Below are 16,441 nucleotides of genomic sequence, written 5' to 3'. Positions count from 1 at the left end.
AAACCTTAATGGAAGCGACCGCAAATGCAAAATGCAACTAACTTAATTAAATCATAACGAACCTGCCTTACTCAACAATAAATCACCCTTTTCGACCTTAAACACGCTTAATGCAAAAATTCTCGCATAACTGAATCATTTAAAATTGAGGCTATGTCAAAAATGTCCCCTGTGTACGACTTTGAGCGTTGAATAGCTATAACCACAGTCTAACATGTTACACTGTGCTATAACTGGCTATCGTGCTGGCTATAACTCGAATCGTGTATCGATTAATCAGAAGACTGTCAGAAAATTTTAGCATATACACATCTCTGGCTTTGTTTATGTAAACTGCGTCAGTTGTCAAAAGCGTAGTAGGTGTTGTGTTGTGTGTATGGAGATACTGAGTTGGATGCGTTATCATCGAAGAGCATGTGAAGACGTTTATTGTTGTTGTCACTGAAAGAAAATTGCTCAGAAAATGTCTCATGTACAGTATTTGGATGAATTAATTAGAGAATATCTCGTGTTTAGAGGATTCAGCAGCACATTAAAAGCCTTTGACTCTGATCTGAAGATCGAAAAGGATAAAGGTTTTCGGGTAAGAGGTGTTTTCATATCATGCTTCTTCAGTTCCTCAGGAAATGTTTCTCAACTCGTGTTATAGCCGTGTTGTAATTCATAGGTCCGGGTAGTAACTATTTTGTATATAAATTTTGCTGGAATAACTTGTGGTGAACTATCAGTCTAACCAGCGGAACGCACTTTCAAGTTTTATAAAATGCCATTGTAATTGTCAAAATTAACGTAAATAATTCGTATTTTCCATAAATACGGTGCATTGTGTAGTGTGATCTCATTTTTCACTTATTTCTATGACATAAATGGCCCGTAGGTTTTTTTTTATATCACCAGTAAGTTTAATAAAAGAATACATTGACCGATGTAAGCTGTATTGTGCTTTATTAAAATCGTGCTATTAGCTAATGTCGGCCGTGAGGCGTTATGAAGCACATTTGCTATCTCATTTATTACATATCGTGCTCATCGCATTCTTTTATGTCGCATATATAAAACCAGCAGCTGTACTCCATCGAAAATGTGGTGGTTGCCGTAGAAATTTGAAAGAGAGGGTGTTCTGTGTAGACTGTAAGTTATGGTTTCATTGGGGCGAATGTAGCGGCGAGGAAACGAGGGTAGAAAATGAGGCTCTTCCATGGCAATGTAGGTTATGTAGAAAGGACAAAAAAATCGCTGAACAGGAGGCAAAAATTTGTCCCCTTAAGGCTGAATTAGAAAACGCAAACTTGGAAGTAGACCTATGTAGGCTAAGGGAGGAAAAAGACACTGGGAAAAGGTAGCAAGCAAAGGGCGAAAAAGGGAAACACTTGAAAAAACTCCAGAAATTCAATTAGTAAATCAGTTTGGCATGCTATCTGAAGTGGAGGAAGGGCCTCATCCAGATGTAGTTGAAACTAGGTTGAAGCAGAATATTACCTTAAAGAAAAAAGACAGGTCAGGATCGAACGAGAATAGGAAAAGAACAATGCTGCTTTTAGTCAGCAGTCATGGGAGGTGTGTGGGCCAGCAGATTCAGGAGAAATTAGGTGTAGGGTACCAGGTCACAAGTTTTGTGAAACCAAGTGCTAGTCTTAGCCAGGTGACAGAAAACTTAGGTCAGCTATGCAGGAACTTTGAGAAGAAAGTTCACGTAATTGCAGTTGGGGGAGCGGGAAACAGCCTGGCTATGAATCCAAGATACAGTTTTAGGAGTGACCTGGATAAAATAGGAGCAGAAACTGAGCACACAAATGTGGGGTCTTTGAGCGCCATGATCAGCCCTGGGTGAACACTGCTGTAAGGCATGTTAACACTGAGCTGAACAGGATGCTCCAGACTCTGGCAAAATCTCACATAAGTGTTGTTCCAGTAAATGCTATTGGTAAGTGGGGATACGCTACACACGGCCTGCACCTGAATAGGATGGGGGAAAATAAGTTAGCTTCTCTATTTGCAGAAACTGTAAGGGGGTCCACAGTCACAAGGGGTGATCCCTGTTGTTAATGGGACCAGGCAGACATGTTTTTTAGGTGTGTGGGGCTCATAGTCACACATCTTGTAGGCATCTTTTTAAAAAATTGGGAATTCTTACAACAGCCTCACAGTGCATTTACTCACTAAAGAAATTTGTTCTCGACAACATGGAGCAGTTTAAAAACAACAGTGACATTCATGATTATAATACCAGAAAAAAGAAAGACTTACACTACCCTTTACTCAACCTATCTTTGGCACAGAAAGGGGTAAAATATGCTGTTATAAAAAAGTTTGACAAATTACCAGATGAAATAAAATGTCTGACAGACAGCTGTAATAGCTTCAAAAATAAATTGAAATCATATCTCTTTGACAACTCCTTCTATACCGTAGATGAATTCTTGAATAGGAATAAATAAATCTAAAAATATAGCATATGCATTTTGTACCATTTAAGGGAATGGGGTAAATAATAGAAATATTAACCAAATAACTAGCATGTGGTTTTATATATGTGACATAAAAGAAAGTGATAAGCGTGATATGTAATACATGACATAGCAGTCGTGCTTAATAATGACTCATGGCCGAAATTAGCTAATAGTGCATTTTTAATAAAGCACAGTAAAGCTTACAACGGACAATATATTCTTTTATTAAACACCTAGAGGCCGTGGATCCCCATGGAAACAAAATGTACATGTCAAGTTGCTTCAGTTTGGGTGCAGGAGGAAAGTTTTGAGACATTACTGCTGTTTATACCCTCAACAGCAGTATTCTACTGTATTGTGGCTACAACAACATTTTCTATGACATCCCAAACCGTGTCAGTGACTCATCTAAATATATTGTAACTGTGTATCTGATCAGGCTTGGGTCTTGGATTTTTGCTTTTGTAGCACAAGCGCGAGACCCAATTCACAAATTTAGTCTGCCAATGGTCCTTTGCTACAGTTCAAAATTATATTCTGACACTCCAATTTAGCTGCAGTACTAGTGCCTCTGGGAAAGACGAAGGAATGGAGAGTATTCTATACAATACCTAGTTTGTCATTGGTCACTATTCACTCTAATTAGACGATTTAGTCCTGCAGCTCGATAGCAGAGTCTGTGCATAACTAGCAACCATAGGAGAAAAGCAGCAGCAAATTTTTACAGTGAATCATGCTGCAATGTGTGCTTAAATGGCTATTTGTTGTGCTTTAGACACAAAAGATAAACATTGAGAGTTTGAAACACAGTTTTGGAGAGAGTTACACTTTCTCTGGTGATTCACTGTCAGTTTGCACTTAAGTTCATTTTTGTTTTGTTCTGTTTTCAATGGTCAACCCAGTTGATAATGTGTGTGTGTGTGTGTGTGTGTGAGTGAGTGAGTGAGAGAGAGAGAGAGAGAGAGAGAGAGAGAGAGAATGAGCGAGCGACTGTAGTCATTTTACATGAGTTTGTGGCATTAGAAAAGCGTCTGGTTTGACCCATCGGCTTTGACCCACGATGTCGTCAAGATGGCGACCACCATTACTACCAGCATGTACAATCTATATTCCTATTCTGCCAACCACCATGAAATGCATGGCAGAGGGTACATCCCACTGTACCAGTTACTAGGTTTTCTTTCTGTTCCATTCACATATGGAGCATGGGAAGAATGATTATTTGAATGCCTCTGTGCATGCAGTAATTATTCTAATCCTACCCTGTGTGAGCAATTTGTAGGAGGTTGTAGTGTTGTCCCAGAGTAATCATTTAAAGCCAGTTCATGAAACTTTAAAAGATTTTCTCGGCATACTTTACCATCTGGTGAGCAAGATGTATGAGACAGGCGAAATACTCACAGACTTCAAGAAGAATATAATAATTCCAATCCCAAAGAAAGCAGGTGTTGACAGATGTGAAAATTACCGAACTATCAGTTTAATAAGTCACAGCTGCAAAACACTAACGCGAATTATTTACAGACGAATGGAAAAACTGGTAGAAGCCGACCTCGGGGAAGATCAGTTTGGATTCCGTAGAAATGTTGGAACATGTGAGGCAATACTAACCTTACGACTTATCTTAGAAGAAAGATTAAGAAAAGGCAAACCTACATTTTTAGCATTTGTAGACTTAGAGAAAGCTTTTGACAACGTTAATTGGAATACTCTCTTTCAAATTCTGAATGTGGCAGGGGTAAAATACAAGGAGCGAAAGGCTATTTACAATTTGTACAGAAACCAGATGGCAGTTATAAGAGTCGAGGGACATGAAAGGGAAGCAGTGGCTGGGAAAGGAGTGAGACAGGGTTGTAGCCTCTCCCCGATGCTATTCAATCTGTGTATTGAGCAAGCAGTAAAGGAAACAAAAAAAAAAAAAAAAATTCGGAGTAGGTATTAAAATTCATGGAGAAGAAGTAAAAACTTTGAGGTTCACCGATGACATTGTAATTCTGTCAGAGACAGCAAAGGACTTGGAAGAGCAGTTGAACGGAATGGACAGTGTCTTGAAAGGAGGATATAAGATGAACATCAACAAAAGCAAAATGAGGATAATGGAATGTAGTCAAATTAAATCGGGTGATGCTGAGGGGATTAGATTAGGAAATGAGACACTTAAAGTAGTAAAGGAGTTTTGCTATTTAGGGAGTAAAATAACTGATGATGGTCGAAGTAGAGAGGATATAAAATGTAGACTGGCAATGGCAAGGAAATCGTTTCTGAAGAAGAGAAATTTGTTAACATCGAGTATAGATTTAAGTGTCAGGAAGTCGTTTCTGAAAGTATTTGTATGGAGTGTAGCCATGTATGGAAGTGAAACATGGACGATAAATAGTTTTGACAGGAAGAGAATAGAAGCTTTCGAAATGTGGTGCTACAGAAGAATGCTGAAGATAAGGTGGGTAGATCACGTAACTAATGAGGAGGTATTGGGAAATGCGGAAGCGTCCGATCCCATCTGTCTGCTTTGACCCATGACGTCACAAATATGGCGGAAACAAAAACAAACACACACTTCCCACAAGAAGCCTAATGACACTAACGGGACAAGCGCGGGAAATGGGGTGTTCTGGGTGGGGGGCAAACTAAATATAAACAAATTTAGACGCCTTGCATAGCTACAACGTGTAAGTGAAGACAGCCATGCATGAATACCCACCCACCCCCCCAGGGGTCGTAAACCCTGCAACCCATAGAAGATAAAGATGCTTCGGTAGCTGATTAGTTTTTTTTGTCTTTTTTTTAAAAAAAAAATCTCACGGGATAGAACGAACAGATCAGAAAGATAAATATAATAAACTAAAACAGAAATTCGAGGAAACAGATAATTAAAATAAGTAATAAGTGTTTTTAAATTTAAAAAAAATCTCACGAGATAGAAAGAACAGATCAGAAAAGTAAATAAAATAAGATAAAACAGAACTGGAGACAGCCACACTCAAACCAAACTCCGTGCCGTCATGACGTCACACACGACAACACCCTTACATCACGGGTCAAAGCCGACGCGTTGGATCGGACGCTTCTGTCGACCCAGGTATTGAATAGGATTGGGGAGAAGAGACGTTTGTGGCACAACTTGACTAGAAGAAGGGATCGATTGGTAGGACATGTTTTGAGGCATCAAGGGATCACAAATTTAGCATTGGAGGGCAGCGTGGAGGGTAAAAATCGTAGAGGGAGACCAAGAGATGAATACACTAAGCAGATTCAGAAGGATGTAGGTTGCAGTAGGTACTGGGAGATGAAGAAGCTTGCACAGGATAGAGTAGCATGGAGAGCTGCATCAAACCAGTCTCAGTACTGAAGACGACAACAACAACAACAACAACTACTTTACGTCTGTCTTCAAGAGTCTTCCAGTTCAGTTCCTTCTACTGAAGGAACTGAACTGTGACACTGTCCCATGGATTAAACAAATCTGTGATCATTCGTGCTGCCCTTCTCTGTATACATTCAATGTCTACTGTCAGTCCTATCTGGTACGGGTCCCACGTATTGAACAGTGTTCTAGAACTGGTTGCATGATGATTTGTAGACTGATTGCACTTACCCAGTATTCTACCAATAAACTGAAGTCTATCACCTGCTTTACTCACAACTGAACCTATCTGATCATTCCATTTCATATACTTACAAAGTGTTACACCCAGGTTATTGTATGAGTTGGTGAATTCGGCAGTGACTCATTGATATTGTAGTCATAGGATACTACGTTTTCTCATTTTGTGAAGTGCACAGTTTTACATTTCTGAACATTTAGAGCAAGTTGCCTATCTCTGCACCACTTTGAAATGTTATTAAGATCTGACTGAATGTTTATGCAGCTTCTTTCAGATAGTACTTCATTATAGACAACTGCATCATCTGCAAAAAACCTGATTTTACTATTGATATGTCTGCAGGATCACTAATGTACAACATGAACAGCAAGGGTTCCAGTACACTTCCCTGGGGCACACTCGAAGTTACTTCTACACCTGACGATGACTCTCTATCCAAGATAACATGCCGTGTCCTCCCTACCAAAAAGTCCTCAATCCAGTCACAAATTTCACTTGATACCCCATATGACAATACTTTTGACAATTAGCAAGGTACTAAGTCAATTGCTTTTTGGAAATCAAGAAATACTGCATCTACCTGGTTGCCTTGATCCAAAGCTTTCAGTAAGTTATGTGAGAAAAGTCTGACTTGAATTTCACATGATCAATGGTTTTGAAATCCATGCTGGGTGGCATTGAGTAGGTCATTCTGTTCAAGATACCTCCTTATATTTGAGCTCAGAATATGTTTTGAGATTCTACAACAAATCGATGTCAAGGATATTGGACAGTAGTTTTGTAGATCACTTCTACTACCCTTCTTGGAGACAGGTGTGACCTGTGTCTTTTTCCAAGTACTGGGCACGGTTTTTTGTTCGAGGGATCTATGATAGATTATAGTTAGAAGAGGAGCTAACTCAGACACAGATTCAGTATAGAATGTGACAGGGATTCCATCAGGACCTGGAGCTTTGTTCAGTTTTAACGATTTCAGGTGTTTCTCAACACCACTGACACTAATGCTTATGTCATCCATCTTTTCAGTGGTATGGGGATTAAATGGGGGCAATTATCCAGAGTTTCCTGTGTAAAGGAACATTTGAAAATGAAGTTGAGCATTTTAGCTTTTGCATTGTTACTCTCAATTTCAGTTCCTGTCTCATTCACTAGGGACTGGACTCTTAACTTTGGTGCCACTAACAGCCTTTACATACAACCAGAATTTCCTTGGATTTTGTGGAATATCATTTGGCAATATTCTGCTATGGTAGTCATTAAAGGCATCACACATTGCTCTCTTGACAGCCAAATGCATTTCATTCAGCATCTCTCTGTCTATAGTCCTGCACCTTGTTTTACACCTATTATGCAGTAATCTCTGTTTCTTTAGAGTGACTGTTTACCATTGAAGTTCCCTCCATTATGAACTCATCTACTGGGTACATATATATCCAGTGCATGGTCAACTATTCTTTTAAACTTGAGCCACAGTTCCTCTACAAGCTCCTGACCTGAAAGTTTCAAGTTCCTCATTGAGATAGGACATTACTGATTTTTTTATCTAGTTTATTGAACATATATATATTTCTGCTTGTTTTGTTGTTATTTGTACTTTACTAATCATTGTTGCCACGACCGCGTCATGGTCACTGATACCAGTTTCAATGTTGAAATCCTCAAAGAGCGCAGGTCTGTTTGTTGCCATCAGATCCAACATATTTCCATCATGAGTGTTGTTTCTAACTATGTGTTCTAGGTAGATTTCTGAGAAGGCATTTAGTAAAGTTTCACAAGATGTCTTATTGTGCCCAACACTAACAAAACTCTAATTTTGCCAATTAATTGTAGATTTGTTGGATGGTTAAAGTCTCCACTGATAATGACAGTATGGTTGGGGAACTTACGTACGAGTGAACTGAGGTTTTCTCTAAAGTTTTCGGTTACATCAGGAGATGAGTCTGGTGGGTGACAGAAGGATCCAATTATCATGTTATGCCCTTGCCCAAACAATCTCACATGCAGCTTCAATTTCTATCTCAGTGGATAAACCACCTCCATTTCCTGTTTGCCCATTCTTTCAATATACACTTAAATTTTCTGTGAAAATCTCACTGGTCTCAAATCCAGGTTTCAACCAGCTTTCTGCACCTAGTATTATACACTATGTGATCAAAAGTATCCGGACACCTGGCTGAAAATGACTTATAAGTTCGTGGCGCCCTCCATTGCTAATGCTGGAATTCAGTATGTTGTTGGCCCACCCTTAGCCTTGATGACAGCTTCCACTCTCACAGGCATACATTCAATCAGGTGCTGGGTTTTTGGGAAATGGCAGCCGATTCTTCATGGAGTGCTGCACTGAGGAGAGGTATTGATGTTGGTCGGTGAGGCCTGGCACGAAGTCAGCGTTCCAAAACATCCCAAAGGTGTTCCATAGAATTCAGGTCGGGACTCTGTGCAGGCCAGTCCATTATGGGGATGTTATTATCGTGTAACCAATGTGCCACACACCCTGCATTATGAACAGGTGCTTGTTTGTGTTGAAAGGTGCGATCACCATCCCCAAATTGCTCTTCAACAGTGGGAAGCAAGAAGGTACTTAAAACATCAGTGTAGGCCTGTGCTGTGATAGTGTCATGCAAACCAACAAGGTGTGCAAGCCCCCTCCATGAAAAACCCGACCACACCATAACACCATCACCACCACCTCCGAATTTTACTGTTGGCACTACACACACTACCAGATGACATTCCCTGGGTATTCGCCATGCCCACACCCTGCCATCTGATCGCTACAGTCTGTAACATGATTTGTCACTCCACACAATGTTTTTCCACTGTTCAATCGTCCAATGTTTACGCTCCTTACACAAAGCGAGGCATTGTTTGGCATTTACCAGTGTGATGTGTGGCTTATGAGTAGTCGCTTGACCATGAAATCCAAGTTTTCTCACCTCCCACCTAACTGTTGTAGTACTTGCAGTGGATCCTGATACAGTTTGGAATTCCTGTGTGATGGTCTGGATAGATGTCTGCCTATTACACATCACGTCCGTCTTCAACTGTCGGCGGTCTCTGTCAGTCAACAGACGAGGTCAGCCTGTACGCTTTTGTGCTGTACGTGTCCCTTCACATTCCCGCTTTACTATCGTATTGGAAACAGTGGACCTAGGGATGTTTAGGAGTGTGGAAATCTTGCGTACAGACGTATGACACAAGTGACACCCAATCACCTGACCATGTTTGAAGTTGGTGAGTTCTGCAGAGTGCCCCATTCTGCTCTCTCACGATGTCTAATGACTACTGAGGTCACTGATATGGAGTACCGGGCAGAAGGTGGCAGCAAAATGGACCTAATATGAAAAGCGTATGTTTTTGGGGGTGTCCGGATACTTTTGATCACATAGTGTACGAGCTCCACAATATGTCCACCCTAACATCACTACATACACACACTTAACAAAAATAAAAACTACACAAGAATATTTCACTCCAGCAGTATAAAGAAACTAACAGAACAATTGTGGGAAGGTAGGGAGTTTAAGGTGAGGACAAGCTCAATACATGAAAGTGCGAAAAACAGCACCTTCCTAAACAAATATTAACCACAAAATCAATCACAAAATATACTCATCATACGACATAACACTACAAACATGAAAATCACAGGAATTGTACATTCTGCTTTACCTATATAGCCCAAAGTAAACCCTCCATACCAAAAAACCAACACACACAACTGTGAAACACGGTATCACAAAATTCCTATCACCTATATAGCTCAACCAAAGCCCACAATACCAAAAAACCAATAAATGCAACTTAAAAAGGTGGCATCACAGAATTTTCTTCACCTATATTGCTCAAAGAAAGGCCTCAATACCAAAAAGTGACACGTGCAGCTCCAAAAAGGTGATATCGCAAAATTCCATTCACCTATGTAGCTCAAACGCAGTGAAAAATACCAAAACATCACACACAAATCAAAAACCCAAAACTGACAGATTCACTTAACCAATTAACAAATGAAAGAAAAAACTGTACTCCAAAACGAGCAAACCATAACTAATGCATTAACAATCAAATCACACACAAATTTATTTACCAGCTAAAACCACCAAAAAATAGAGCTGTGTTGACCATTCCCCCCCACATGCTGCTCCACACACACCCACAATCAGAACAGAATACTCTAAACAAACCCAAACCCCACCCTTTTTAATCAACCCCAAACAACCCAACACCCAGCACCAAGCCAGTCCCCAGAAAATGAAAGAAACTCCTCAAAGACGTCAAGACGAATGACAACAAAAATGATATTTAAGTAAACCAATTTATCAGATTATCCATCTAGCTCTCTTGAACTAGGCTCCCTGACTCGGAAACTTTCATCTCTGCTGTCACCGTTGAATCTCCTCCACGTGGTAACATCGCTGTGATGGTTGAGCAGGTGACTACAACAGTTGTTTCTGTGGCAGAAAATGTGATCCCTTGCTCTTTAGGGTGCCCAAGGCAAAAAGCATTCCCTTGGTGGTCGCCGGAAGTCGCTGAAGCAATTAAGGAGCGTCAGCGATCTCTACAGCGGCATAAGTGGCACCCGTCCCTGGAGCACCTCATGGCCTTTAAACGGCTCCATGCCCGCATTCGCCAACTTTTCAAACAACGGAAGCAGGAGTGTTGGGAGAGATACGTCAACCATAATGTGCCATATGTCACCTTCCCAAGTTTTGGCAAAGATCAAATGTCTTTTCGGGCACCATCATATGTTCAACAAACACCCGTGGTAGATACCCCAAAAAAGAAGTTCAATCTGTGAAAAGTGTTCAAAGGCAAGTCAAGAGAAACATTATTTCCAGCTATGTATGTTATACATAATGACCCTGGTGGTAAAAACATAAGAAATTTTTGATTATGTGTAAGTGTATTTCTCTCTCTCTCTCTCTCTCTCTCTCTCTCTCTCTGTCGGGTCAAGGGTAGCATCCATTTCCATTCATCTGCTTTGATCCATGACGTAAGTGTGTTGTGTTTTGTGACTTCATTGTGGGGCTGTGTTTTTGATTTGGGTGGTGTTTGTAGATGGCGTGTTGTTGCTTTTGGTAATGTGGTCATGTTTGAAGATGTTTGTGTTTTGTGCCATACTTGGTCTTTGTGTGACTTTGCGTAATCATTCTGTGGAGTTGTTGCTGGAAAAGCGTGCTGTGTTTCCAGTGATTTACATTGATTTATTGATTTGGGGCCTTATGCTTTTGTGTTTCTGTTAGGTATTGTGTGTTTTGTATGGACCAAAATGTAATAGTGTTTTTTGTTAGAGATAGATATTATATAATGGTTTTTGCAGGAGTTCAGCTTGTTTGCTGACTGTGTGTGGTGTTGTGTGTAATGAGAGTATGACGTTACTTAGGGGCCCAGCTACTCACACCAGGGACCTGTATATATGGCAGTGTCACTGTGACAATATTTGTCAATCTTTCTGACGGGGAACCTGGTTCATGAGGCCTAGTTTTCCCATCAGAGGAGTGGTATTGATTATTGGGTGAGTTGGGGTTGGTTAAACAGGGTGGGGACTGGGAGGTTGGGGTTGTTTGGAGGATTTTGTTCTGTTCGTTTGTTCATGTGTGTGGGGGCGGGGGGGGGGGGGGGGGGGGGGGGGGGTTGGTTGGTTGGTTGGTTGATAAGTAATTTTTTTTCTTCATTTGGTTTTTAATGCATTACTTATGTTTGCTTCCTATATATTTTAATTGCTCAGGTGACCCTGGGGTTTTTTGGATTTTTGATTTGTGTTTGGTTTTTCATATTGTTGGCTTCATTTGAGCTAGTTGACTCTTACACCCACCCATCTATGAAAGCTTGGGAGGCTAATCTTCTGGAACTGTTGGTACATTAAGATACAGCGGCCAACAGTAACAGGCTACATGCATTCCTAAATGTAGTTGTTGCCTTGAAAAGGGAAAAAGAAACTTCTGAGTAGTTTGTTCTGTATTTAGCATGTATTTGTAGCAGTGGCTGTGTGAACTGCACGTCTGCGAAGTATCCTCAGAATGGAATCCTCCTTATAGGAATATCAGTAATCAAATGAGCAGGACAGCTCCTTAAGTGCCAAACACTGGGTGACTATCCAGTTGTTGTCTAACAACACTGTACACTTAATTTCAGTAAAGAGGTTGTGTCATGTCATTATACAACGAATATTGGCACTAAGAAATTAAAACATGAATGGTCTTATGATTATGTAATGGAAGGGTAAAAAATCATGAAACTACTAAATGGTGAGGCTGAGAAAACTGCTGTATTTTATTATGATGTTTGATTGCCTACTTTTTTAGAGCAAGGCAAGCTTCCTGCATTTGCATGTTGTCCATACTGTCATTGTTTTAAGAACCTATGATATGGGTGCACTGCACTAGTTTGAAAGGGACAAGTTTCATGTGTCAAATTTGGAAAACCAACCCTTAATGCATTTGCCGTATGTTCACCCCAAACATCTGTGTCAATTACTCTACCAACGTCACTTCTTGCAGTCCATTGGTTCCACATATTTGACACCACCAATGTGTGTGAACCTACTGATTTTATCTTTTTGTCATTAATTCAACATTTGTCATTCAGTTAAAGTCTTTTATGTTATTAAGCTGCATCATGTTCTTCAGTTTTCAACATTGTGAAGAGTCTTCCAGGAACTTCTTCTTCAGGAATATTCTTATTTTTCCAGCTGGCTGAACACCACCCAAAACCAGAATTGCCTTTATTTATGAACGACTGTTTTTCTATTCTTATTTTGAAGAGATGGAATTGTTGAGTAAAATTCTTCAGGCTACTATTGGTGGGCATTCATCATTGATGAAAAAAATTGTTGGAGCACTGTCGTAAGTTGCGTTAGGAAGTGTCCTTTATTTATTGATGGTGACTAGTTTTGGACTTGCATACATTCTCACAATTGACAGAATACAGTTATGTATGCATGTGTGGACAACCATAGCATATAATCTAAATGGTAAAGTATCTATACCAACATACATGCATACATATCTGTATTAATCACTTACGAAGAGGAATGGTTTGAGAACGGACGAAAGTCCAAAACTAGTCACCACCAATAAATAAATAAGACTTCCTAATGCAACTAAAGACCATTTCCCCTGCTTCACCTCCGGAATATTGGAGATCTCTAAATTCGTCATTGTGTTGGTTGTGATAACATAGTAAGAGAGGAAGGGGGTTAGGAGGGGGGCAGAGGTGTGTTTACTGGAATGTTACTGTTGTATTTCTGAGGTGGTTTGCTTATAGTTTTATTCCTGTTCAACCATAGCTGCCACACTCTTATACTTACAGCTGCAGGATAAGGAGCCAGGCATAGAAAACGTCTCCGATAAAATATCTTGCATATGACACTGGAATCTAAATGTGTTCAGCATTGATTTTGGGGGAATTGAGACTCTTATCACAGGAAAAACCACAGTGCTAGGGCCTTCGATAGATAAATCTAAGAGATTCCGACACCCATGTATTAATGGGTCGCACCCTTCACAGAAAGACGAATTCAATGGAGAGAGAGTTAAATGCCATGTGTGTACATTTACTCACAATTAATAGGATTCATCACATTTCTCCCTCAGCAAGCCTTAAAAGCAACTGTTGTCACAGTGCACATGCTATGCAATCCAATTATTTCAACTTTTCTTCCCTGTGTGTGCCTCCTAATGATGAATTAATCTTCAAGACTAGGTGAGATGACAAAGTGACCGAGACCCTCCAGCGATCAGTCCCACAGCTCTTTTGTGGTATGTGTGGGGCACGCATGGGGCCCCGAGCTATTGCAGGCTTTCTTCTCTCCTGGGCAGCATTCTCTTTCCTGTATCCACTCCTTCCCACCCTAACGCCTCTCCCTCCTGCTCCCTGGCCCTCTTTCTCCCTTGGTGTTTCCTCTTGTGATGACCCATCTATTCCCTAGTTTCTGCTATTTCTTTTCACTCTCCCGATTTCCAATTTTGTTTGCTTTTTCTCATCGCCTTTGAGGTTTGACCCCTGTTTCTTTCTGAATTCTGTTTCCAAAGTGTGAGCCATTTCGGGAAGAACTCTCTGCCTAGTGTCTCCGGCATGGGTTTCTCCCCTCCCCGCCCCCCGACCTTCCCCCTTCCTTACCACCTGTAGCCCACCTACTGCCCCCCCCCCCCTCCCTCCTCCACACTAGGTCACCAGCAGTGTAACCAGTCTGTGTGGTGTTGTTGTTATGCACCCTTCTGGCTGAGCCCCCTGAGTACACAGAGAACATACTTCTGGTTCCTGAGCTGTCACTGCCTTGTGTATGCCTAGGAGTGACCCTGATTGAGAGGAAGGGGGCAACACCCCCTGGGATGTCAGTGTATGTGTGTTGCTCACCTTTTTGGTGCATAGAGACTCACGGCAATGGCGGCCGTGTGCAGCAGCCCTTGCTGAAGCTGGATGGTGCCCAAGGGGTGGGCCCCTGATCACAGTGGGTGGTACCAGGGCAGATGCTCTGCCCCTGAAGTATGCTAGGCTCCATATTTCTGACCACTCTTCCTTGGCTGTCTCTTTGACAGGAACGGTTCTCTCCCTGCTCCTGCTTTTGCTTCCTCAGCTTTCCCCTCCCTGGCCACTCTCTGGCACGAAACCCTTTCCCTGTTACTTGGTTTGTTTCAAGACTGACAGAGGGGACTTTTGCAGTTACCAAACCACTCTTTTTTTTTTTTGTAAAACATACCAAAGATAAGTTTAGTGAAAGTGACTCACTTAGCAAGATGCAATCTGGTTGCCTACTGATTAAAACCTCTAGTCATTTGGCTTCCCTTTGTAAATATGACCCAGGCATTGTTTTCCAAAGGGAGCTTCAATCTGACATGAAACTCAGGACTAATGGTATGCCATGGCATTTGTTTCATCTGGTGAGTCCAGAGAACTCCTAAGGACAATCATTTCGATACCAGTGCTTTTGTCCTGGCTTTTGAGGGTGATACCCTTCCAAAAGAAGTAAAAGCAATCCCACATGCTGTACAGTGGCTTGTGGATTATTTTTGTAGAGGTACATGTAGAATGGTTTGCTGGTTTGATTTGAATCCCTGTATCCCACCTCCCATGCACTGTTCCTGGTGCTTCAGGTTTGGTCACACATCTTCATGATGTGAGGCGAATCCTATTTGTGGCAACCTCTCCATGTGAGGAGTCCTTGCATCAAGTGCTTGGAATGTTCCAGCCCACATTCTGCTCGCTTGCCGGATTTTACAATCTATAAAAAGGAAATGAAGTTTAAGAAATTCAAAACTCTTAACTATCTACCCACTCTGAAGTCTGACAGAAATTTGACCATTTCCACCCGGTACCTTTAATGTCTGCCTTTCCTTCAGTTGCACCCTTTACTCCTCCTCATTACCTCCATCCTGTCTCCTTCCTAGAGGTTCCTGTTCCCTCCCCTAATGGGACTGCTATTTCTCCTTGTCCACAGAAGAAACCCTCTTCTCTGGCACCTGCTGGAAATGGGGCTCCCTCCAGGAACTGCCCTCCCCAGTGTCTCCAGGGCAACAAGCCTGTTGCAAGTTGGATGCAGAACTCATGTTGAGTGATCCTCAAGGCCACTTGTTCTCTTTTGGATCGTGATGTTGCTGCAACTTGTTCTCTTCTTGATGATACCTCCTCTGCCCCCCCCCCCCCCCTCCTCCCCCAAAGGATACGAAAAGATGTCTAAGTCTTGGGATGTGCCCCCCCCCCCCCCCCACGCACACACACACATATACACTGACATCCCAGGGGGTGTTGCCCCCTTCCTCTCAATCAGGTTCTGATCTTACATTCATAGATGTCATTCCATACTTACGAGTGACGGACACTTGAATTGGCACAATGACCAATTCTGGCCCGTTTGATGTCCATTCAGCCTCTTGTACTACTGTCCTTCAATGGACATGTAGTGGTTACTCTCATATCTTCCAGAATTGCAGTTTCTTCTTTCTCTCTACTCTGTTGCTTGTGCTGTGCCAGAACTAGGTTGGCCCTTAGCAAGCAAGTTGGTATCTGTATGTTGGTCTGCACAGACATTGTTAGTTCCTGGGCTCCTCTTCATACTGTGCTGTAAGTGGTGGCTGTTCAGATCCATTTAGACTATGTGGTAACGATGTGCAATCTGTATCTCCTCCCCTCCGGACAAGCCTCGTATGCTTCCTGTCGTCATTCGACTGTTCCCTCCCCCCCTTTTTCATGGGAATTTTTAACACCTATAACCCTCTGTGGGGTGCTAATGTGACCACTGACAAGGACAGGATTGTTGGAGACCTACTGGCAGGGCTTGATCGCTGCCTTCTGAACACTGGAGCCCTCACACGCTTAAGTGTGTCACACAGCACTTTCTCAGCCAATGATCGTTCCATCTGTAGCCCTGGATTCCTCCCCTCCATT

At 41.7% G+C, this 16,441-nt stretch overlaps 1 protein-coding gene across 1 annotated transcript in view; it reads left to right on the top strand.

The window, feature by feature from the left end:
- Positions 1–307: 307 nt before the first annotated feature.
- Positions 308–16,441, top strand: part of LOC124607193 (WD repeat-containing protein 91) — a 222,692-nt gene continuing 206,558 nt past the window's right edge. The window contains exon 1 of the mRNA XM_047139416.1: positions 308–583. Coding sequence (XP_046995372.1) covers positions 464–583 — 120 coding nt within the window. The 5' untranslated portion in view covers positions 308–463. The remainder of the gene's footprint in view (positions 584–16,441) is intronic.

The sequence above is a fragment of the Schistocerca americana genome, chromosome 3 (assembly GCF_021461395.2).
Source record: "Schistocerca americana isolate TAMUIC-IGC-003095 chromosome 3, iqSchAmer2.1, whole genome shotgun sequence".
NCBI lineage: Eukaryota > Metazoa > Arthropoda > Insecta > Orthoptera > Acrididae > Schistocerca > Schistocerca americana.
Note: the sequence above shows the minus strand (reverse complement) of the source record. Positions and strands in the feature narration are given on the sequence as shown.